This window comes from Propithecus coquereli, unplaced genomic scaffold, assembly GCF_000956105.1.
Source record: "Propithecus coquereli isolate 6110/MARCELLA unplaced genomic scaffold, Pcoq_1.0 Scaffold9, whole genome shotgun sequence".
NCBI classification, from domain to species: domain Eukaryota; kingdom Metazoa; phylum Chordata; class Mammalia; order Primates; family Indriidae; genus Propithecus; species Propithecus coquereli.
Window position 1 is genome coordinate 6853314 of NW_012155284.1, and position 26170 is coordinate 6879483.

The 26170-nt window shown below is 33.8% G+C and overlaps 1 protein-coding gene across 1 annotated transcript in view; it reads left to right on the forward strand.

Annotated features, from left to right (window-relative positions):
* The window catches only part of POC5 (POC5 centriolar protein), a 30776-nt gene that overhangs the window by 2683 nt on the left and 1923 nt on the right, over positions 1-26170 (forward strand). The window contains exons 2-11 of the mRNA XM_012664625.1: positions 604-699; positions 5231-5372; positions 7406-7489; positions 9596-9801; positions 11121-11297; positions 13110-13214; positions 15763-15942; positions 17566-17719; positions 18996-19264; positions 25156-25332. Of these exons, the coding sequence (XP_012520079.1) occupies positions 616-699; positions 5231-5372; positions 7406-7489; positions 9596-9801; positions 11121-11297; positions 13110-13214; positions 15763-15942; positions 17566-17719; positions 18996-19264; positions 25156-25332 (1578 nt within the window). The 5' untranslated portion in view covers positions 604-615. The remainder of the gene's footprint in view (positions 1-603; positions 700-5230; positions 5373-7405; positions 7490-9595; positions 9802-11120; positions 11298-13109; positions 13215-15762; positions 15943-17565; positions 17720-18995; positions 19265-25155; positions 25333-26170) is intronic.

Consider the following 26170-nt stretch of genomic DNA (forward strand, 5'->3'; position numbering starts at 1 on the left):
CACTGTTTTTTAAATAATTTGGTTACACGTTATTAAAAGTACTTTTATTATTACTATTTTTTTTTTGATTAGGACTTCCCAACAAGTTTTCTCTGCATATATTTGAATTTGAATATATTTGAATATATTTGAATTTGTTCTTCTGTCTAAACTTTTCTTAAAATAATATTCCCAAAGGTAAGTTTCCCAAGAAGGGAATTTGGACAAATTGTTCATTCTGTCCTGGTTCAGTATCTATCTTACAGCACCCAGATTGTCACACATTGCTCAAGAACAGTGTTCACAGTCTATTATCCTCAACAGTCCCCACTGGGAATTTTCTAAAGAGCCTTTCGTTCTTTTCTCATGAAAAGAGCCTCCATTTCATGAAAGGTAATAACATTTATAAACTCACTAATGTTGAGATTGGGTCTTTAACTATTTTTTCTTGCCCAGTGATTTTTGCCTGTAGGTACTCAATATGTTGAATGAGTGATTTTAACGTATCACATGAAGATTATTTGTTGGTTAGGATACTGTTGCACTTATGCGTATCTAGAAAGCATTTTATTTTATTTTAAATATCAAGGGAAAAAACTAAAGTTAGCTTCTACTGTTTTATAGTATTTGTGCAGAATGTCATCAGATGAAGAGAAATACTCACTTCCAGTTGTGCAAAATGAGTCTGATCGAGGCAGTTCTGTCTCTTCAGATCTTCAGGTAGGAAGAAATGTCTAAATTTGTCATGCCTTTTGAATTTTAAACAAGTAATATTTTAAGGGAAAACTAAGAATATGTTATTTTATTTGTTCGTTCTGCCTACAAAGGAGTCTTTCAATTTATAATAATATCAAACCTTGGAAATTACTTTACTAATTTTGGGAGTTACTTTACATTGTTTTAACCTTTTACAAAATAGTCATGAACTCTTCAAACACTCTTTGTACCAACACAGTGAGAGGAGAAGGTGAAAATTTGAAGAAACATTTTTTCTTGAAATTTTTTCATTTTAGCTACCTCTCATGAATGCTACTTTCACTTTTAATGCAAATTAATACAATATCAAACCATTCAAAGTTCTAGAGCTCAAGGTTCCCTAGTGTTCTGCTTGCTGAGGTTTCAGTCTCTGTTGCCACAACATTCAGCAAAATCTGCTGCCCAGGACCTGGACATTGACAGATAAAATGGATTGATTGACTACAGAAGATGTGGTGTTTACATGAAATGTTTTAACTTTCTTTTATTTCATCATCAAAAATATGGATTAAGATTTCTAAAGTAGATTTTAAGTAAGAGAATAATTACATGTTATAGCTTAAGTTTTATAGTTTTGTCACTTGGGGGAAAGCTGGCATTATGTTTATGCCTGAGTAAATTGTTATCGACAGTGTATAATATGAAGCTGTAGGAAAATATTTTTATGAAACAAATGTGTTCCTTTAATTGAAATCATGGATTTTGAAATTAGGAAGGTATTGGAAAAATATCTGAATATTTACTAGGATAAAATAGTCTGGGATTATGACATGGATATTTCACCCTGGCCTTTCCTTTGATGGTACGTCTCCCATGTAGTGCTGTCTTTTTAGGTGACAGTACTTTTCTGTACCTTTCATCTCTGCCTTATCCAAACTTCAAGAAAGAACCAGTTAACTCATTTATATTAAAATGTAAACACCTTATAAAGTCTCAGATTGTCATTTTGTCAAGAGGCAAAGCTTTAAATAAAAAAAAAAAAACCTCTATAAAAAAAATAAAATAAACCTCTAGAGTGAAATTTAAGAGAGAGGAGAAGAACCTTCTAGACCTGCCAGAAATCATTTTATGTTATTGGTTACCTGCTTGTAATATCAGCCCAACTGAGAGTCTGTTAGTAACCTTCAATTTATGACCGTACTGGTTCTTGGACTAAAATTGAAAACCTGCCCATATTCCCTATAGATGCAGTGTTAATTTTAGGTTCCACTACTGGAAACGTTTCAAAATATAAATACAAAAAAAATCTTAAAAATAAAATAACATAAAAAATATATATATATATGCATTTTTACATATGTAGTAAATATGTAAATCTAAAGCTCCTCATAAATGAATATTCCCCTTACGGGATTTTTCATTATTGTCGAAGTTATGTAAATGGTCCATAAACCAGAAGATGGTAAAGGCTGAGGGATGGGCAGCAACCATGGTTCTTGTACACTGATAACTTCCTCTAAGTGCAGCTCCACACTGTCAGCGAAGATGCTCTGACTATAATGGTTGAGGGATGGGTGGAGCCATATTTCATGGTCATATCAATCCAGCTGCTGAGTGGAAGAGGAGGCAAAGTTACAAGTTTAAGTTGTTACTCATGGATCCTTGTTTACCATAAGAAAGGTTGTCTTTGACAATTAAGAAAGGTAATATTATTTATTTGATCCTTAATTTTAAAATAACCCATTTGGCCTGTATCTACATATATGAAACTGTAAAATAGTCACTTAAATAACTGGTTTTTAAAATCTTTCCCTAAAATAAATTAGAATATATGAGCACCGAATTCTATTGATATATGCCTATTTATGTCCTCTTTAAGTCATAGTCATTGTGGGAACTTTGACATATGTTTGGATTTTTTTTTTTCCACTTTTCTGATCCAGAACAAAGGTCAGACTAGGAAAGACACAAGTTATGGCCACTGACTTCTACTTCCCCTCCCTTCCTACACGCTGGAGGTGGTAATACACTAACTCCAATTGGGCAGAGCTGATTTGGCTAAATCTAGTTATAATTGCCACCAGAGGAAGGAGACTCTAAAGACATCATGGACCTCAAAATGTAAAATAGCCATCACATTAGTCCCCTTGGGCTGCCATAACAAAATACCATAGATTTGCGGGCTTTAACAACAGACATTTATTTTCTCACAGTTTGGGAGGCTAGAAGTCCCAGGTCAAAGTCCAACAGGGTGAGTTTCTGGTGAGGGCTCCCATCCTGGCTTGCAGACAGTTGTCTTCTTGCTATGTCTTCATGGCCTCTCCACGATGCATTATGTGCACATGGGAGGAGAGAGTGCACAAGCCTCCTAGTGTCTCTTCTTATGAGGACGTTAATCCTATTGGATCAGGGCCCTAGCCGATGACCTTATTTAACCTTAATTATTTCCTTGGAAACCCCATTTCCAAATATAGCCACATTGGGTTGTTAGGACTTAAACATATGAATTTGGGAGGGACACAAACATTCAGTCCATAACAGCCACACTTTATATATTCTTAGCCAAAATCAAAAATTTACTTTGGCTGTTCGGAAAGTATGATAGGGTGTTTTTTGGGCTGCTGTAACAGAAACCAAGTAAGAGTGGCTTAAGTGAGTGCCTTGAAGTTTGATTCTCTCTTGCTGCCTGCTCTGCCACATGCTAGGGTATTGACCATGTCATTGTCAGGTGCTAGTGCACCAACACGCCTAGCCTATGGGAAGAGGGGAATAGGAAACAAGTAGCCTCCTTTTTAAGGACTTCACCTGGAGTTATACACATCATTTCCATTCAAGTCCTACAGACTAGGTCTCTTGGCCACACCTAGACACAAGGGATACTGGGAAATATAGCTGGGTGGCCATTTGCCCAAGTCAAACCCCGGAACTTTATTAACTTAAATAAAGAGAAAATGGATGTTGCTGGACCTTTTGCAGTCTCTATGCCTTGAAATTTTATATATTTTTTTGGTTTATTAGAACCAAATCATACATCTAGGTTTATAGGGACCAGTGAATATCTTTTGTATGGTCCCAATTTATCAAACTATTTGGGAATTTCCTTTTATTATAATAACTGGAAAACTGATATGGCTCAGGCAGTGTACTTTAAAACTTTAAGGGTATTTAAATCTATTTGAAGAATTATAGTTTTGTCAGTATAAAAAATAATGTCATATTGTGATAGTCTAAGTGATTTTTTTCCTAATAAGAACCTTTTACCTCAGTGATAACCATAATGTGAAATAGTGACTTTTATTTGCTATCATGAAATGTAAGTTTAAAACTCAGATGTTTGTTGTTACGAATGGGACATCACTAACATAAAGAGTTTATTATAGCAATATGAAGGAGAGTCTGGTGATTGAATTGACTAAAGATTTTTCTCTTTGGACTATATGTGTTTTCTCTTCTGTTGTTAGCTTTAACATACGTAAAAATCTGTATTTGCTAATTACCTAATATTTACTACATGTAAGTATCTATGTTAAATACGTAAGTCAAGGTCGAAGCTCAAATCAAATCACTCTTTTACATTTAATGCCTAAAGATTAGCAGTTTTCAAACATATAACAGCATAAACCCTTTTTTCAAACAGTTTTACTTAAAATTCCAATATAGAAAGCAGATTGAAACAAAACTGCAATTGTGTAGATTTATTTATTTATTTTTTTTTTTTTTTTTGAGACAGAGTCTCACTCTGATGCCTGGAGTAGAGTGCCGTGGCGTCAGCCTAGCTCACAGCAACCTCAAACTCCTGGGCTCAAGCGCTCCTATTGCCTCAGCCTCCCGAGTAGCTGGGACTACTGGCATGCACCACCACACCCGGCTAATTTTTTCTATCTATTTTTAGCTGTCCAATTAATTTCTTTCTATTTTTGGTAGAAACGGGGTCTCGCTCTTGCTCAGGCTGGTCTCGAACGCCTGAGCTCAAACGATCCGCCCGCCTCGGCCTCCCAGAGTGCTAGGATTACAGGCGTGAGCCACCGCGCCCGGCCTGTAGATTTATTTTGAAAATTCCAATATGTGACATTTACTTCTCACAAAGTCAGTTAGCAAAAACAGCTAAACTGCCTTGATAAATGTACATTCAAAATTGGGAGAGTTGGGGGAGGTGATTGAAGGCCAGTGTGGGTTTTATAAGCTTACGTATCCAATTTGCTTCTATATTTTATTTTGGTTACATAATACCAAGAAAATTCTGAAAATGGTAGCTTTTTAACAGTCTTATCTTAAATTAAACTGATCTGAACCATAAAAAATAAGATAGAAAATTTTTGATTCCCTGTTGAATCATCCACAGAATATATCACGTCTTCACACTTTTAATCATAAATATAAAAATCACCCAAGAAGCACTCAAAGGACTCAAGCATGGAGTAAGTGCTAAAACTCTTTGTACTGTGATAAGCATGTGACTCTATTATGGTAATTAAATTTCTTAAAAACAAAAAAAATCCAGTAGTTGAATATATTATAACATTATAATTTATAATAAATTATTGGCTTCTCAAAGGAAGAGTATGAAGAACTACTTCGTTACGCGATAGTGACTCCAAATATTGAATCAAGTGCTTCACAGTCATCTCATCCTGAGGGAGAAGTGGCGGCAGATGTTAGAATTCCTACTGCAATTGATGGTATTCTTCATAGTCAAGGTTAGGTATATTTTCGAAGATATCTCTTAATTTATGATATTATTGAGTTTATTAATAATAACTCACTTATGATTATGAAAATAGCTTCCCAGATCAATGATTCTTCTTAACTATTGGTGTGTATCAGTATCATCTGAGGGAACTTTTTACACTTTACTGTTGTTCCTGGCTCTTAGATAAGCAGCTGGATTTTTATCTGGACTTCATTTGACTCTTAACTTTGAAAAGTAATAAAGTTGAAGCAACACCAGAGCAATCTCACATCTCTTAGTGGAGTATGTTGCATCTCAGTACTTGTTCAAACAATTTTATGCCAAGATTATCTTGAAAACTAAATCCCTAAGCCCTAAATTAAAGATGGTCCATAGGTGGCCCTCAGAGTCCCTTAAGTTACTTTATGAACCACATACTAGTACTTCGTCAGCAATATTTTATATATGGATGTGGAGGACTGTTTAGAATATCATCACGAAGGTGAACCCATTTGTTCATAATTGAGAACAATTGAGAGCAGAATTGAGAGCTAATACAAGCCAGGATGTGTGTTGGTAGATGAGTAAAAGGTAGAGAATGGAAGATAAAGCTCCTTTACCTTCATTTCTTATTTAGTAAAGTGCAAAATCCCAAACAGCTCACTCTAAATGTTCTTTGAAAGGGCACAGAAAGCCTTCCCAAAACAGCCCAGATAATGAACAGTTATCCACTATAGGTATAACTCCAAGGATCCCTGTCCTTGAAGGCACATGACACAGCCTACTCAGAGTCAAAAGGCTCATGGGTTTCTGGTAGGTAACAACCCTAGTGTCTATTGTTTCTCACCCTCTGTAGACACGGATTTTTCATTGTGCCTTAGTCTTTGGCCTACTGCATTGGAACAACAAATAAAACCATAGGACTAGAGCCTTAAAAATATATTATTTATTCTAACACTGAAACATTCTAACATAGAAAATTTTCTATCCAAATTTTACTGATCTTCAAGAGATATGAACCTTGGAATCACTCATTTTACATCAGTAAACTTGATCATGTTTTGATTACACTGTGTACCTCAACATGCTGTTACTACTGAGAACTCAAAGTGCAGCATACTCTCTTATAAATTTAAATAGGCAAATCCAGCATTGTAGCCCTATATACCTCTACCCTTAAGGGGATTGTGAAAAACTTGTTTCCTTTCCCATTGCCAAAAAGTACTACTGTACTATTATTCCCAGTGATACCATACAGGCGTCTTTCCCTTGCTCCAACCTTCAACATTGCAAGGTAAGCACCTGAGGTTTAGGACCATTGCTCTTTTCTCCCATGTAAGATAGTATTTATTTATGCTCTGCCTTTTCCAAAAAGAATATGAGATTAAAACATACAACATATAGTGAGTTTAGATATCTTTTAGGCATCCTGATTCATAAGTAGCCTTTGATAGATTGGATTGTGTAAATTTATCATCACACATTCTCTTTAATCTTGGTATTGCAGTCGCTTAGTATAAAGCTGCATGTGTTGAACCTGGCAAAGTATATATAAGCTTCTAGCACAGACATTCCTGCAGGTTTTTTACAGTTTCCTTTTTGCCATCTATTGACTGAAGGTTCCTGAAGTGAAAGCAAAGGTCCTTGTTTGGGAGAACCAGTGCCACTTTAGTTTGATTGCCCCTAGTGAAAAGCAGCAGGCCTCTGGAAATATCCAGTGTCGTAAGATAGCAAATCTTTTTCTACATTCTAATGTCATTCGCCCACTTAGTCTAGTCTTGTTATGAATTGAATGCTGTGGTAGACTGAATTATCTTTCACCCATATTTGGTGTGTGAGATGGAGCTTATCAATGATATAATAAGTCTCATTCTAGTCTTAGGGTTTTTTTCTTTCTTCTTGTTCTTTGTCTTAGTGTTCCCGTATCCCCAGTATATTGTATTTTGTTTGTTCTAAAATCTTACTTATGTACTGCCACCTTCTTAAATTAGGTATGAGTGATTAAGCATTTTATTTAAGAGTGGTTCAGTTTAATTTTTAAAAAAGTTTTCTTTTCAGCAGGAGATAACCCTTTATTAAGAGAAACTGCAATGGAAGTTGGAAAAGGATGTGATTTCAATATTTCAAGTCATTCAAAGACAGATGGTATGACTTTTTCTTAGCTTATTTTTATTAATATACAACATTTTGTGGTTGGATGAATATTCCCTATGTAGTAAGAGGACTAATTTTGGCATGTTACAGACAGGATTTTAAAATGCTATTGTTGCCAATGTAAGTGATAATATTTAAAATAATTTTTTAAGATTCCAAAATAGTATAATTAAGACAAGTTAATGCATTATAGTGTGTGGCATCCTTTTTTAAAATTGCCAAGTTAGAGGGCAAGTATTTTAAAAGATTTAGTGGGATATTAGATAGTTTGGCCAATTTAAATGTTTTTATAAACCACTGCCCTTTTTCCCAACTTTCTGGCATTTGTGTACCAGTGTAATGATTTTCATCCTATCTTTATACCACCTATTCTATCATTTAGTGTTTTTTGTTAAATATGTCCACTTTTTAGCTTAAGTTCATTTTAAAAGGAAACTTTATATCAGTCACTACTGAATATAACATAAAACTAATATACACTTGTTACATATGGAAAGTAATGGTAAAAATAAATACAGCAAAAGCAAAGCTACTAAATTTTGTCAAAATACTGCTGGTAATGTTGCATTCAGCCTGATGCCTGCATTGTCTTTGTTGGAAGAAGAGATTAGCACGTGCTAAAGAAGTTTTAAAAGCATACCAGAGGCACGGTGGCTATAATCCTAGCACTCTGGGAGGCTGAGGCGGGAAAATTGAGCTCAGGAGTTCTGAGACCATCCTGAGCAGGAGCGAGACCCCATCTCTACTAAAAAAATAAAAGAATTATCTAGGCATCATGATGCTTGCCTGTAGTCCCAGCTACTCATGAGGCTGAGGCAGGAGAATCACTTAAGCCCAGGAGTTTGAGGTTGCAGTGAGCTATGATGTTGCCACTGCACTCTGGCCTGGGTGACAGAGCAAGATTCTGTCTCCTGAGGGGGGGAAAAAAAAATACTAGAATCAGATTGAGACTTTTTCCTTGACATGGTTAGAATAATTAAAATCCCATAAAAGAGAATGTTCATGTATTTTGTCATTCTACCTTGTTCTTTGGGTTTCTTGACCTTCCTCAAAACACATAGGTAGTGTTTCATAGTGTGACTAGCCCAAACCTTGTTATATTTTTTATGCTAAGCATACATATTAAGGAATGATATTTCATTTTGCAAAGAATTCTTGAAAGATTTACTTTTAGGTAACAAGTTCTATAGTAAATTTGTCCTTGTTTGATTCATTCAGTAAGGAAGAGAGGAAAGCTCTTTCATCTTCATTATTAGAATGCTCATAACAAATGTGAGATTTGTGAGAAATGATGATGGATAGTCTATAATTTCAGCATAAATTTGTGATAAAATATTAGCTTTTCTATTTTGTGCTTTTTAGAGGTAGATACAAGTTCTATTTTGGGCTCTGGCTCTCCCCCATGTCCCTGTATATGGACAGGGGATGAGTTATGTATATATAGACATATATACATATAGATGTGTATATTTCTCACCTCTGTGATAAAAGACTAACAGGGTACCTTACCACAGTGTTTCTCAAAAGCTAAATTATTAGTCTCTTTCTACTTATTGTTGAATTTTAGTAGTATTAAGACCCATCTCAGTGTTAAACATGTAAAGTAACAATGACCTATGTACAACCACTATGACCTTGGTAAATCACCCCTTTCTGAACCTCAGTTTTCTTCATCAGTAAAATGGAGATAATGATACCCATATTTTAGGCTAGCATATGTTATGAGAGCTAATCTTTATAATGTTTTTATTACAGAAACATAGAAAGCACTTGATTAGTGGTAACATGGTATGGTTGATAATAGTTTCAGCTCAGGCTGGACCTGGATATATATATAGACCCTCCTTATTTGGGATAGAGGTCAATGGTTTGGGGGATGGAGGTAGTGTAGGAGGTATCTCATACTAGTCAGCCCTAAATCAGTAGCAATACTGAGATTAAAAATAGCCAAATTAAGGTATACTTGAAAGGTAATTTCTCTGCATTTTTCTCAGCCTCCTTAGGTAGCAGACACCTTTTAGCCTTCTAATATGATTCCTTACTGATTGGAGTAATTTTCAATTCGGCTTGACTGCTACAACTTTTCTTTTCTTCTAGGGTCATCACCAGTGTTATCACCAAGGAAGCCTTCTCACCCAGTCATGGATTTTTTCAGTTCACATCTTTTAGTTGACTCTTCCTCAGCAGCAACTAATTCTAGTCATACAGATGGCCATGAAGTAATTGTGAGTGATTTTCTTGTTTCTGATGAAAACCTTCAGAAGATGGAAAATGTACTTGATCTTTGGAGCTCGGGTCTTAAGGTATTGCAGTTGTTTAATACGCAGTGTAACAGTTTTGCTCTTGATTATACTGTTTATTCTTTCCTTTAAATTAAAAGGTTTTTTAAAAAATCTTTTGTTTCCTGAGAAGATCGGTCGGTGTCCTAAATCTGTGCTTCTCAGTCTTTAGCGTACTTGTGAATCACCTGGGGACCCTGTTAAACTGCAACTTCATACTCAGTAGGTCTTGGGCAGGGCCCGAGATTATGCGTTTCCATCAAGCTCCCCACTGATGCTACCAGTTCAGAAACCACACTTTGAATTGCCAGGTTTTAAATAGTTGCTGGAACAGTTGTACATGTTCCACTGAATTTCTCAGATGCTTTGAAAGGCTGAGTGTATGTCAACTGAGACATATTGAGCCTTTACCATATCTTAGTTATGACAAATGAAAATGTCTCCTTTTGTGTGAAACAGAAGATCTGATTTTAGCAATGTATATTCATTTTATAGCCACTCTTATGGCAACCACAATGTATAACTGATAAATCTATGAAAATTTATTTTTACTTTGGTGATATTAGTGGCCTCTAAGTAAAACAAAATATTGCAGAAGTGGGAAATTCTTTACTATTTAAGAAAAATGGAGGCAATGACAGTTTTTCTGAAATACGTAGTTTGAAAAAACTCAATCGAGTATTCACATACGTGGAGAAATTATGGCCATGTGAGTTCTGTTTATGGCATTTATATTTTTCTATTATGTGGAACCTTAAATTCTAGAAATGATCTTTTAGTATAGTTTTTACCACTTTCCCTCCTTGGACCAGGTTTCATACTTCTAATATTAGTGTAAGTCTATTGGAATAGTGTATCCCAAACCACTTAAACTATTCTGTATTCAGTTAACCATGTCTTATATCCAGGTTTTTTGATAACACATGCTTATTTGATATTTTTATGTAGGCCAGTCAGCAGGTTGAAAAGACTTAGCAATTTGTTGTAAGGTGAACACTGTGATAAATGGTTTGGGGAAGAAAGGATCAACTCCCTGCTGTCCATAACTGCCTGGTCATATGGCTCAGCCTTGGCTGTAATCCTGTGTTTCCTTTTTCCCTGATCCATCTTCATATGGATATTAAGTCCTTGAATAAACAAAGGGACATAGTGAATGAGGCCTGAAATTTTTTTTTAAATAACAGCAAAATTTCATACAAAATTACTTAAAATACGAAAAAATTAATAGCTCTTGTGTTGATTGCTTGTTTTGATTATTTTTTAATGTTTCTTAATTTCAGTGTAGTTTTAAGAAGTGATATTAAGGAACAAAATACTTAATTGTCAGTATACTTATTTTTCAGACAAATATCATATCTGAACTAAGTAAATGGAAACTTAATTTTATTGACTGGCACCGAATGGAAATGAAAAAAGAGAAAGAAAAACATGCAGCACATTCAAAACAACTGTGCAACCAGATCAACGAATTGAAGGAGCTGCAAAAAGCCTTTGAAATCTCCATTGGGAGAAAAGATGAGGTCTTCTTTTATATATCTTTTTTTAACTGAGAATCAGTAAATGTCTTGCTAGGCAATAAATTCCAAGAACTAACGATTATTGAATGTATGCTTTGTATACATAAATCAAAACATCACCTTGTACCCCATACATGTATACAGCTATGATTTGTCAATTTGAAATAATATTTTTTAAAGAGTATATCATAATTGTAGGTATACTAGTTTTTTCTTTCCAATCTTTTCTTCCTAACTGCCCTTAAAACAGCATTAAAGAACCAGCATTATCCACATTTTAAACTATCCTTTTAGGCATCATTTTAAGCATCTCAAATTTTATTTTTCTTTCTTTTTTTGAGCCAGGTTTTCTCTGTGTTGCCCAGGCTGGAGAGCAGTGGCTATTCACAGATGTGATAGCACACTGCAGCCTCGAACTAATGGGCTCAAGCAGTCCTCCCATCTCAGCCTCCCCAGTAGCTGGGACTACAGGCACACACCCCCACACCTGGCTTTAAGCATCTCAAATTCTGTCTATGTCTTTATTCATTGATGAAGTCTTTCTTCGTTTTATTAATAAAAACAGAGAATATCTCTTATTTCATTTTCTGTTAGCTTCTTAAAAACTTGAGGGTAAGGTTCAGGTCTGTGCTAATTTTTTGCCTCCTGATAGCTCCTGGAACAAAGCAGATGGGCAACAAATCTGTTCCCCCTGCACCCAGCCCCTGCATTCATTATGGATAGGAAGGTGGTGGCTTTCAGAGGAGAAGGACTTGGGGCAGGCAGCTGCTTGTCTGCAGAAGCAGCATCCAAGTGTTTTAATGAACTAGGTAAAGTTTTTGGGGTTTTTAAAAATACGGATATCTTTTGGTTTGGTAGGATATAATATAAAATTGAATATTTTATGTAGTTTGCTTTTCTGAAACAATGGATACTAATGTCAGTCAATTTGTTATCCTCAACATTCAGTTCTAAGGCTTTTAAAATATATCACATTTAATTTTTTTATTTTGAAGTATCAACACAAAAAGAGTATAGGTATTGTATGTTCAGTTTATGAAAATGAATAAAGTAAATAGCCATGCACCACCATCCAGCTTAATAAATAGAATAGTACCAATGTCTTAGAATATGTACCCTCTTACTCTTTTGAAATTATTTAAGGAAGAAGAGAAACAAATGTCTCTTAGTAAATGTGCCCGATTTACAAAAATCTCTCTTTAATGTGGCCATTTGCAGAAATATATTTCAGTTATTCAGTTCTTTATGAGAGAGAATATTATCTTAGCATTTAAAAGCCTTTCAAATTTTTTTTAAGAACAAGAATAATAATATCACTGAAAGAGTGCATCAGAATATGACCATTATTTGCTTTTATAAGTTTGTTTAATACAGAAAATCATTAAACAATATTGAGGAACTTCTCTATCCAAGGTAGGGACTAGAAAGATATTTAAAACCTAAACCCTGCCCTCAAGTCTAGCGAATAAAGACTGTATATGTAGCAAAACTTTCAAACATATAATTGTTTTTCCTGAATTAAATGTCAATGACTATATTAATTTTCATATACCATAAACTTTTTACTAGTGATTACCAAGATATAAACATAATGAAGATTTCTTTCCTCTTTTGTTCCCCTTCATTAGTTGATATTTAGTGTATTCATATGGGGAAGTTTATTGGTCTTTTGAAAGATAATAATGAGGTTAATGGGATCAATATAGTAGTGATCTATATTGCTATTCTCTCTAGCATTTTTTTGATATAAAAAAATCACTCTACCAATTGCTGTTATTGTAACATTACAATAATTGGGTTAATTGCTGTTCACAGGTGATTTCTAGCTTGTCTCATGCCATAGGCAAGCAGAAGGAAAAGACAGAGTTGATGAGAACATTCTTCCACTGGCGAATTGGCCATGTCAAATCCAGGCAGGACGTAAGTGAAAAAAAAAGAAGACTGGGGGGATGTGGGAAAAAATTTTTAAAAATAATAAAAATAAATAAAAATTTAAAAATTAAAAAAAAGACCACTTATAGATATTAGACTTCTGAACTCAAAAGTGTTTAGGACCACTTATTAGAACTCTTGTTAAAGTCAAAGAAAGATTTGTTTTCTAGTAAGTATAGTTTGGAAAAGATACCTCTAGATTTCAGAGACATATATATTATGAGATATGTGTGTGTGTGTGTGTGTGTGTGTATATATTTATATAATTTGCTGCTTCATGGTGGCTTAATAAGGATTGTACCTAAATTAGAAATGCCCTGGTAATGGAACCCTTTTAACAAATGTGGCCTCAGATGTGGTTATGTGGAGAAAGAATGTATAATCTTTGACATATCATATGCTTCCTATATTGTTTCTACTTTTAAAATGCCTGAATAAAACCTCTTCATAAAGAGGCATTACTATATTTATACATTAAAAATAGTGCAAATGTCTGTTGTATAGAATTGCCTTAGAGTAAGAATCAAAGAAAGCCAGACCTGTAGAGCTTTTTAAAAATTATCCTTAGTTTGTAGTATATCATTTAAACTTGAACATCTTTTATTTATTTATTTATTTATTTATTTTTTTGAGACAGAGTCTCACTCTTTTTTTTCCCGGGCTAGAGTGCCATGGCGTCAGCCTAGCTCACAGCAACCTCAAACTCCTGGGTTCAAGCAATCCTTCTGCCTCAGCCTCCCGAGTAGCTGGGACTACAGGCATGCGCCACCATGCCCGGCTAATTTTTTCTATATATTTTTAGTTGTCCGATTGATTTCTTTCTATTTTTAGTAGAGACGGGGTCTCGCTCTTGCTCAGGCTGGTTTCGAACTCCTGAGCTCAAACAATCCACCCGCCTCAGCCTCCCAGAGTGCTAGGATTACAGGCGTGAGCCACCGCGCCCGGCCAACATCTTTTATTTTAATTAAATAAGAGCTGAGTCAATACATCAGAGTAACTAGTGAACTGAGATATATATATAATACATATATAATTCTCATATATATTATATATATGAGAATTATATATATATAATACATATATAATTCTCATATATATTATATATATAATTCTCAGTTCACTAGTTACTCTGATATAGTGACTCACCTCTTATTTAATATATATCATATATATTATATATTATTAATATAATATATTAATAGATACTATATAGTATAATATATAATTATATTATTAATATTATGTATATCTTATTATATATATATATGTCTCCCACAAGAAGAGATAGTATACAGACCCACAAGTATAGAAGATGGATATATTTTTTGTTCATGTATATTCACGTGAGCCATAGAGTAATCACTGCATTTAGCTTCCAAGAGATTAGTATTTAAGGAAAAAGCTATTACAGGTTGAGTATCCTTTATCCAAAATGCTTGGGACCAGAAGTGTTTTGGATTTCAGATTGTTTCAGATTTTGGAATATTTGTATACACATAATGTGAAATCTTAAGGATAGGACCCAAGTCTAAGCATGACATTCATTTATAGTATTTCATACACACCTTATACGTATAGCCTGAAGGTAATTGCATATGATACTTTTAATAATTTTGTTCATGAAACAAAGTTTGTTTTGATGACTTACGTATGGAATTTTCCACTTATGGCATCGTATCAGCACTCAAAATCTTGGATTTTTGAATTAGGGAATGCTCAACCTGCATTGTGGAATAGGATTTCTCCTTTAAGAATACTTTCTAGTGTTTTCATTTTTTAATTAATCCCAATATATTAAATCCACATTAATCATATTGAAATGAACTGTTAAAAATGAGAATTTATGCTTTATTTTGAAAGTTGTTTGCCAAGTGACATAATGAGGATACATATTTATTTTTAAATGTTAGCTGGAATAGTTGAAACTGCCATCACTTTTGGATAGTTTTTCAAATTTAAGAAAATTGAGAATTGGAACTCCTTTTTCAAAAGAATTTAAATTCATCAGTAAAATGAAAATGGCATATATTCCTATTTGGATCAGTTTTGCATTATATATGATGGCAAGGTATGTAAATTAAATTAAGCTTACTTATGCTAGTGGCCACCAAGCCAAAGAGAAAGCAGTGTCATCTGAAGCCACAGCTACCACCTTTTTTGCCTTCCAGCCACTCTTTGTTTATTCTTCTGGTTCTACTTTCCCCAAAAGGTCATGCAAATTCATTGCCAAGATGGCAGGTGGCAATTTACTCATTTTCTTTTATTTGGCTTTTTCCTTTTTCCCCTAACTTGATTAGCTACATAAAGCAATGATGTAACGGATAAGAGCTCAGGCTCTACAATCAGGCAAGTCTGGCTTTACCCTTCCTACTTATGTGACCTAGACAGGTTACTTAACCTCTCTACGCCTGTTATGATTACACAGGATTAAATGATAATGTATGTACACCTACCACCACGTTATGTTTATTACTGTTACTACCAATATATTTATCAATCTACTGTGTTTTTGAGGTTGCATATTACTTTCATTTAGGTTTATGAAGGTAAACTAGCTGACCAGTACTTCCAAAGAACATTATTAAAGAAAGTCTGGAAAGGCTGGCGCTCCATAGTACAAAAGCAGTGGAAAGATGTGGTGGAACGAGCTTGTCAAGCAAGAGCTGAAGAAGTTTGTGTCCAGATTTCCAACGATTATGAAACCAAAGTTGCTATGGTAAACTTTTTTAAATTTTTACTTTTTTTAATATAGTAAAAAAGATAGGTAGATTATTAATTTATAGTTAAACTCCTCTTTGGGTCTTTATGTAGCTAAGAATAAAGACAAAAACCAAAAATGTTTATTCTCATGTTAATTTAAATAAAATATGTTCTTTCAAGGTTGATATAAAGCAGTTGTATGTAACTTGAAATTATTTTCCCATTGACATTTAATAATAAAATTAACATTTTTCCATGGGAAAACAATTTGGGATCCAAAATGAAATAAAAACTATTCTGAAGAATGCAATAGGCCTCTTGAAATCAAATATTAAACGGAAAAAAAAATTTCATTGTTATAGTACTAAATTCTTAATATTAAAAATAAATTTCGTAATAATTTTCTGCAACTCAAAATGACATGCAAAAAATATATAGTCTCTTTAGCTTTGGTCTATGGAAAAGTGTGTTGCACATAATGTCGCTCTGCACTTTAAATTTTTTTTTGCCTCTAACATGTATGTATGTATTTTATTTCAAAGTATTACGGGGTTACAAATATTTTTGGTTACATGGATCACTTTTATAATGCTTGAGTCATAGTTATAAGTGTGTCTCCCAGATAGTGTTCATTGTACCCATCAGGTAGGTTTTCACTCATCTCCTCCTCTCCTCTCCCCACTGCTTGATTTCCGTTGAGTTTTGCTTCCCTCTATGCACATGTGTGCTAATTGGTTATTTCCAATTTAATAGCGAGTACATGTGGTATTTGTTTTTCCATTCTTTAGATATTTAAACTTCACTTAGGATAATGGTCTCCAGTTCCATCCAAATTGTTGCAAAAGGCATTAAGTCATCCTTCTTCGTGGCTGAGTAGTATTCCATGGTATACATATACCACATTTGTTAAGCCACTCATGAATTAATGGGCACTTGGGTTGATTCCACATCTTTCCAACTGTAAATTGTGCTGCAATAAACATTTGAGTGCAGGCGTCTTTTGGATAAAATGACTTCTTTTCCTTTGGGTAAATACCTAGTAGTGCGATTGCTGGATCAAATGGTAGGTCTACTTTTAGTTCTTTGAGATATCTCCGTAGTGTTTTCCATAGAGGTTGTACTAATTTGCAGTCCCACCAACAGTGTAGAAGCATTCCTTTCTCTCTGCATCCACTCCAGCATCTATTATTTGCACTTTAAATTCTATAGATAACATTTACTTTTTTAAAATTCTATTAATATTGCAGGCATTTAGTTATTTTTTTTTCTGAAGGGAAAAGGATATGGCTCTTAATATATTTTGTTTAATACCCTACATACAAGTTTTATGGTAAGAAATAACATATAATGTTTTGTAACATATAATGCTTGTATAATGAAAACACATCAGCAATCTTTAATGAGACTGATATGAAATTCCCCTTGTTTGAGCCTTGACTTTATGGTTAGGAATGAAAATCGTTTTTTGATGGAAATAAAGGTAAGATACACCTTTAAAATAAATTGAGGCACATAGGGAAACTGTTTTTAATATTTCACATAAGAATAACCTCACAGTTTAAGTCTATTTTTCAATAATAATATTCCTCCTTGCATCTCAAATTGTTTTTGTTTTTGTTTTTTTTAATTCTTATTTTAGTTAACTGGAGCTTTGGAAAATGCAAAAGCTGAAATTCAAAGAATGCAACATGAAAAAGAGCACTTCGAAGATTCCATGAAAAAAGCTTTCATGAGGGGTGTATGTGCATTAAATCTTGAAGCCATGACCATATTTCAAAACAGAAATGATACAGGTTAGTATTTCATTGAAGATTCTCTGCCTACTTTCAAAAAAGGATTGGAGGAGATTTCAGTGATGGATATGGTCTCCAGTACTAATATTCTACGATGGATGTGTTTGTTCTGGTTCTGTATCTGATAATGTCTGCCACTACCTAAAGAGAGACAACTGGAATCACTTTCTATCAAACACGTGTTGAAATTCAGTGTATGTGTGTTTATGTGTGTTTTATTTTCAAATTAAAAAGGTATTTTATATTGAATTAGTCACTTTCGTTAGGGGATTTCAAAGGATCTAGGCACTGTAATCATTGTTAATAAGTTAACTGTTGCTCTATATACTTTCTATACAGATGGTGTAAGAAAAGGACTTACGCAGAAGTCCAAATTTCTGAATCGAAAGAGGACAACATAGAAAACCATTTCAACATAGGACCTACATAATGCCCTATATTCAGATATTCTGAAATGTCTCATTGACTGAATTTCCAAACCCTCACCCCACTGTTTGGTATCACATAGAAAACTCACCAAATTCTAATACTAGGAGGAAAAAAGCTAAAATTGGAAGAAACCCTATATCCTAGCTTCTGGAAGGTGACATCATTCACTCCTTAGGTCAAGGTTAAGTTCTGAGGGAAGATTACTTGATGGGGTGTCACTGCAAACAGTTAAGTGTATAGATATGCACTTAATTCTTGATTTATATTATCTACCTACAAGAATGCATTTCTCTTACAATGTCAAAAGTGAATACTTTAGTTTTGCTTATTGATTTATTATTATTTGCTGACAATTTAAGAATAAAAACACATTGTTTATGTTAGGATAGGAGCAATAGATGAAAATATGGTGCTATCAGGAAGTAGCCCTAAAGATCTGAATACCAGACCATTTATCAGGATAGGTATATGAAATAATGTGAAAGGACATGAATCTTTAGGCTCAGTGTGACCATATTATTGTAATAGTTGTGATGCCAGTACACTCTACTTACCTGGGGTCCCAGCTGAGTACATAATTTATTTTTATCTTTTATATAAAAGCAAATCATTTATTAGTTTTCACATGCTGAAGAAAGTGGTCTGAAGTCTTCATTGGTTAATGCTGACATTAACAGTTAATAGTGACAGACTGTATTAACTGAACATTGTAGCCAAATATAGGGTATGACAAATATGTAAATTTTTATTAGGACCAAACTGTAGCCATTAAGTGTTTTTATTGTTTGGAGGATAATAGTAATCCTAACTTGGAAGAATTTTAATGGAATCAATTTGTGATTTATAGGGATAGACTCCATAAATAATAAAAAGGAAGAATATGGTCCTGGTGTACAAGGAAAAGAACATCCTGTTCATTTGGATCCTTCAGCTTCCCAGATACCCGTACCAGTTGCATCTCCGCTGCTGCCATCCCCACCTGCAGTGGCCAGTGCGACCACCGTTCCCTCTGCCACTTCCATGACTTCTGCCGGGGCTGCTTCCACGTCTTCTGTTCACGTTCCCGTTTCTCTTCTTGGTGCAGGATCAGCAGCTACTGCTGCACCAGAAGAAATGGTTAGTACAGTTTATACAAGTGCCATGTTATTAATTTAAGGGCTCAAAAATTTGTTTGTAAATTGGATATTTTGAATTCAAAATGTATTTTCCTATGGAAGAAAAAGATCTATGTAGTATTTAAGTGAAGCCACAGAAAATATTAAATATGTAAAGTGGCTAAAACATTAAATTGTAATGAAAAATAATAACTGAAAGTGCTATCACGGTAGTGATAATTAAAACAAAAATAAAGAACTTTTTCCATTTTTCAAAAACTATATAGAGAAACTAGATTTAATTTGAGAAAGAGTTGATGACAGACGTTTTTTTAAGTTTGAAGGAAACTAATGGGTATTTTGAAGGAGGTTAATGTATATTTAATTGTATATTTTCTATTCAACTAACAGCTTTCCTTTTCCTGGCTGCAGATATATCACTAATACTGCTCTGTAGGGACTCCATCTTGATTAGGTTTTAATTTTTAATTTATAATTGGGAGAGAGATAGGAATAGTTTTTCCCAAAGTCATTGAGCTACTAGCAGAGAAGTGCCCAGAGGAGAGTGTGGAATGGGGCTGGAGGATTTGTGTGAGAACTTGCCTGAAGTGAAATTAATCAAGCTATTAATATGGTAAGAGTTTCAGACAAAGCACATGGTGGCTCTGACTCCTCAGCCTCCTGTTGTTAAACTTATATTCTTCAAATCATGTTTCTCAAGAGAGACTGGAGTAGGGATGCAAGCCAAGCTTACCAGCCTCACCTGTGCAGAGCCTTAAAAAAAAAATACACCTCACTATGAAGTTCTTCCCTACTCTGGAGTGGTGCTGGCACAAAGGCATGTATAGTTTTATAACGTTCCTGAGATGATTCTGATTTGTTTGTCTTTCTCTTCTTCCCAATGCCTAACCACTTACATAAGAGGAAAAAAGATGACAGAATAAGTTTTAGTCTTAAAGTTCCCCTGGCAGGCCATCCATCAGAAGGTGCCATTACTCTAGATAGTTCTCTGTAGCCAAGGGAGGGATTGAGTCAGCCAGACAATTGGTCATCTTTAGTATTCTAGCTGGTCTGAATTTCTACCTTTTGAGAGCTACTAACTTTGGGGGAAAAATATGTTAAGATCAGCTATTTATCATGTTTGCTCTTAAATACGTTAAAACGAGCACGACTGTAGAAATTTGAATGTGGGGGAGTTTTAACTTAGAAATAAGACATTAAAATTCAACCCCGACATGTTCAGCTGTGTTTATTTTCCATGATTACACATTTTGAAGGGTGATCCCTCATGGACTGATTTAAATAAACACAATGAGTGTTTATTTAAATTTCTCATTTGTCATTCATCTTGCATATGCAGATAACACACAGCACTAGATTTTTCAAAATTCCCTTCTTAAAATGTGACTACACTAGTACATCTGCATTTATATGTAAACCTGAATATGCATGGAAAGAACCGAATGAATGAGTTTGTTTACCACCCTTTTTGTTGCTAACTTTTGAAATAATTTGATCACCTGATATAATTTTGAAGTCTTTGAAACCTGATAACCACAACGTTATGTTGACAGTCCTTCCTCATCTGTCCCCTGTGCCACTACATCTACTCCTTCAAAAACAGGTAGATGTTCATTTCATTGACATAAGTAAGGCCTTTAGGACCAGGGAGAAAGAATCACAAGTAAATCTATCTGTAAGTATAATGCTGGTTTTCTTACTTCTTTATATAATTAAATACTAAGATTCACCTCAAACATGCCTTCTTTTTAAAAGAACCACAATAACATATGTAGGACCAAATCCAGTTGTTGACTAACTTCATGTGAAACCATTGTTGTTGGGAATAGGAAAAGAAGAGAGATTTGCGATTCAGGTCTGGTTATCTTTCTTTTCATTTTAATCACAGAGCTTCCTATGAACATTCAAAACTTCTTCCAGTCAGTCTTGGTATTACCAGTAGCGAAAAGGTGGTGTGTGCAGAGAATTAGCAAACAAATAACTGGAGAAAGGAGGATTGCTATGCTAATGAAATAATATCTTCATATGTAAAATCATTTTCTTTAATGCCAACATCCTCAGTACATTAAAGAAAATATCAGAATTTCATGGTAAAAAACATTTTTCAAAAAGGGTTAGACAGTTATACAAGTAAATATATTGCAGTTCACAAGGTGGAACAATAGATGGCACTTTACTCTTTTTCTAACTCCGGTTGGAATAATTGGGAAATGTTTTTAGCTGGATTTTAAAGCTATTTGGTAAAGTTTCTTTTCTAACTTTCCTCTTCATCTGAATGGAAAGTGAAAGGGTATCAGTAGGCAGTTGGTTCTGCTTTCCCCATTTTATAAATGAGGAGATTGAGGCTTAGGGAGAGTAACTTGCCTATGGACAAAATTAGTAACTGTTAGAGTTGTAATTCAGACTCTGACAATCTAACCTAGACCTCTGTACTCTTAACCAATGGTCAATGTTATCTTTCTGTCAAATATTTAGATATATTGTTTTCTAAATGTCATTTTTTTTCTCATTTCTTTCGACTTTGTGGCTTAAGTTGATACGGTTTAAAATGCTAGAACTTCCATTTTTATAGCATTTTTTTAAGTCAGCTAATCTGATAAATTTAAAGAGCTCCAATATGATTGGTACAAGTAAGTGGTCATTTAATCAAAAAAGCTAAAGAAGAGAATGATTTTTTTAATGATATATACATACCTCACACATTATTTTATCCTAACACATAAATATGTATTAATTTGCCAGTTTTTAATGTGAATACAAACTGTGTGTGGGTCCACAGATTGTAATTAAGTCATCTTTTTAATATAAGCCACATTCAGTGTATTTTCTATGTTTTCCAATTTCAGTTTCTATAAAGCATGAACCTAACAAAACTTTCAAAGCAATCTGATTATAGAATCCTTCTGCGTCTTTTTGTCTCCACCTGATTTAGCAGCAATTTTTTCTAATAACTAATCTTTATAAATTCTTTCTAAAATGTCCTTACATATTTTCAAAACAACTTTTTTCATCAATTTATATAATTTTTAATTACATAAATATTAATAACAAGTACAAATGACAAACCATTTGAAAACAAGTAACTGACTCTTGGTAAACATGCAAGTCATTTAAGACAGCCTCTGTTTAATTCAAATAAGTGTATAGAGATTTCTTTTAAAAGTTATTTCTTTCCTGGAATATATATTTTCATCTTATTGAAAACATTCTAAAGCAATTCTCAACTAGGTAGAATGAAACTTATCATCTGTGGGTAGTTTTCTAACTACTCTAGTTTTTTTCAGTCCAAACCTCTGTAGTTTTTAATGTATTCCTCCATCCCCCAGGTGAGAATAGCAGCTACTGAAGGAAGTATTTACACCTCTCAAGTGTGATTGGGCAGGAATAAGGTTACAAGCTCAGTTGTACTTCAGTTTTCCATTTTTTTTTTTTTTTTTTTTTTTTTTTGAGACAGTCTGGCTCTGTTGCCTGGGCTAGAGTGCCGTGGAGTCAGCCTAGTTCACTGCACCCTCAAACTCCTGGGCTCAAGCGATCCTACTGCCTCAGCCTCCCGAGTAGCTGGGACTACAGGCACATGCAACTGTGCCCGGCTAATTTTTTCTATTTTTAGTTGTTTGGCTAATTTCTTTCTATTTATAGTAGAGACGGGCTCTCACTCTTGCTCAGGGTGGTCCCGAACTCCTGAGCTCAAGCAATCCTCCTGCCTCGGCATCCCGGAGTGCTAGGATTACAGGCGTGAGCCACCGCGCCCAGCCTGGTTTTCGATTTTTGACAAAGAATTTTCTTGCCAGAAATTAATTTTATATTTTAAAATAGCATTTAAGAATTTTCAGCAATTTGTAAAATCTATTTTGTTCCTTATTTTAATAAGAAATAGGGTAAAGTTTCCCTAATAAGAAATAGGGTAAAGTCAGAAGCATGAGTTTAGTCCACAAAACATATTAGTAAATATTTTTAAATCTGAGATTTGGTTTCTCAAATTCATAAGATCCATAAAAATTCATAGTTTAAAAAGCCAAATAATTTCTATAAGGATTGTAGTGAGAAACAGTCCTCTAAATCCCTCTCCCTAAACTTTGCTAGCTGTTTCTTCTGTTTTCTATTTTTTTCTAAATAATATGCTCATATCATTATGTCTACATTTGTTCATGTCAGACATTGCTGATGACTTCCTATTGTGGATAAAAGGATTTGGTTTTTTGATACCACCTTATTCTCTCTTTTCTCTTCTCCCCCATCCTCCCTATATATAAATATTTAGATATAGATATTCCAATTTTAGATTAAACCAATATTTATGGCGACTATGTAAATATAGCTAAGCCAGGAATGTATACTATGACTACATTTCCTTTCTAGTACAATTTTTTGTTCCTAGACTTAATTGCTTCATTTTTGTCTGCATGATTTTCTATGCAATAGTGAATTCTTTCATAACTCTCCAAGGAATTATAAAACCCCACCGAATGCTATTTTCCACACAGTCTTCCAAAATCATCAATATTCTGTCATTTTAATTTTCCCAGAGATATCTCTCCTTAGGTCCACCCATTTCATTATAAACTGTGACTATCTATAGCTAGATGCAGATAGATGAAGAAGCACAGATGGACTATAGCAATGGGAAAAGATCAATATTTAACAAATGCTTTTGGAAGAACTAGAGGAAAAATGAATTTAGATTAATATTTCACACTGAAATTTCAAATGTTATAATAAGTTAAACCAAAATAATGTTTACACTATTAAATTGTATCTGTAATTATTAGATGAGCTTAATATTCATCAAGAGCTTTTAAAAAGTTTTAGTAGCAATACCCTTTAATTCCTAGCAGATAGTTAAAGAACATGGATAGAAAGGGAATGCAAATATGAAACATAAATAAGGAACCACAAATTAAATCAAGTATTAGGTTTTACCTCAGACTTACATGAGCAGCTATGTAATTGACAGTGAAAAAAATGAGTATACTTATGCATTATTCCTGATGTAAATATAATCTTTCCTGATTATCATTCAGCAGTAAGCAACACAAGCCATAAAAGCCGACATTACTGTTTGATATGATCATCCCATTTTTTACAATATATTCTACAGAAATAACTCTCAAAAGAGGAATCCTTTTTTACAAAAAAGGTGCTATATATAACAGGAAAAGAACTGAGAAAGTTAGACTCATTTGCTGATATAAAAATATCTCATTAAAAATTAAAGTAAGTCTCTATTATTTCATGAAAAGTATATTAATAAAGTGAGAAAAAAAGCAGGACACAAAAACATGTGTAATAATATTATTAATTATGCCCAGGGATCAAAAAGTTCGTAAAACAGGTTAATAGTTGCAGGAGTTAAGAATGATTGGAGGAAGGAAGGGGGTGGGTATGACTGTCCAGGGTTGCATTCTGTACCTTGATTGAGTCATAGTTACAGGAATCTACACAGGTGATAAAATGACAAGGTCTATACACAGGCATTATATCAATGTCAGCTTCCTGGTTTGATGTTGTTACATCAAAATTACGTAAGATGTGATCATTGCAGGAAACGAGGTGAAGAGTACACAGGACTTCCCAATATGATTTTTGCATTTCCCTTTGAATCTATCATTATTTCAGAATAAAAAGTCCTTTTTTAAGTTCCTAAAACCTTATAAAATATTAATAGTTGGCATACCAAGGTTAAAGGGGTATTTTGGGGTATTCGTTTTATGTTTTGCTTTTTGTCTCATAATTTTAAGTTTTATTTTTTTAATGTTAAAATTGGTTGAATATACTATTATTTCAAGTGCCCATGTATTTTCTTCACAAGTTATAGAACCAAAAGTAATATAAATTTTGCTGTGGATTTTCTGCCACCTGGATCTTTCTTTGTTTTTGTTTTTGTGTTTTTAGTACGTGCCAAGAGTTGTAACTTCTGCACAACAGAAAGCTGGAAGAACAATTACAGCCCGGATCACAGGGAGATGTGATTTTGCTTCAAAAAATAGAATTAGTAGCAGTTTAGCTATAATGGGAGTTTCTCCTCCCATGAGCTCAGTCGTTGTGGAAAAACATCATCCAGTCACAATGGTGAGTCCACATTTGATGACCTTTTGGCAAAAAGTCTTTTTCCTGAGAGTTCATAGACTAATAAACACTTAAATGACATGCTGAGAAGATAGAAATTCATGATGACTAGTACTTGTTCTGCCTTTTCCTGTTACAGTTTTTTTATACTTATAAATCTACTCTAAATCTACCTTTAGATTTAGATTTTCTCTGTGAGGAAATTAATTTCAGAAACATTGTTTCTTCCAATCAGTATAAAAATTATCAAATGCAAAAAGTAATCCAGTGTGTTGTTGGTGGTCAAAATAATAAAATATATGAATGATTTCTCATTAATTTAAAAAGAGACAAAAACTATTTACTCATTAACCATGTAGCCGATATTTGATTAAAAGAAAATTTCCCTGCTTCTATAGTTATTAATTTGGGGTCTTATTTTTTAAAGGTCTTCTTCCCCCTTTTTCAACATAATTTTCAGTATATTTTTAGATTAAAAATAATTAAAGTTGCAGTTAATTCATGTGATATAAAGGAAGGTGCATTGAGTTTAAAGCAAAAATGTAAAAACCCAAGTTAGTGCCTCAACTTTGCTACTTACTGCCTTTGTGATATGTACAACTCAAGTAAAATATTTAAACCTCTATTTTCTCTTCTGTAAAATGAGATTGATAAGAGTACTAGCTCGTAGCTAGTTAGCTTCTAGGGTTATTGTCAGGATTCAGGATTAAATGAGATAATGTGAAAATTAAAAGAGCTGTACAAAGGCACTCTGTAAGACCATGAGCAAGTGTAACTTACTAAAAGTTACTAGAAAAGAATACATGGGATATCTCTGCTGTTGTTTTTTACAACAGTATGT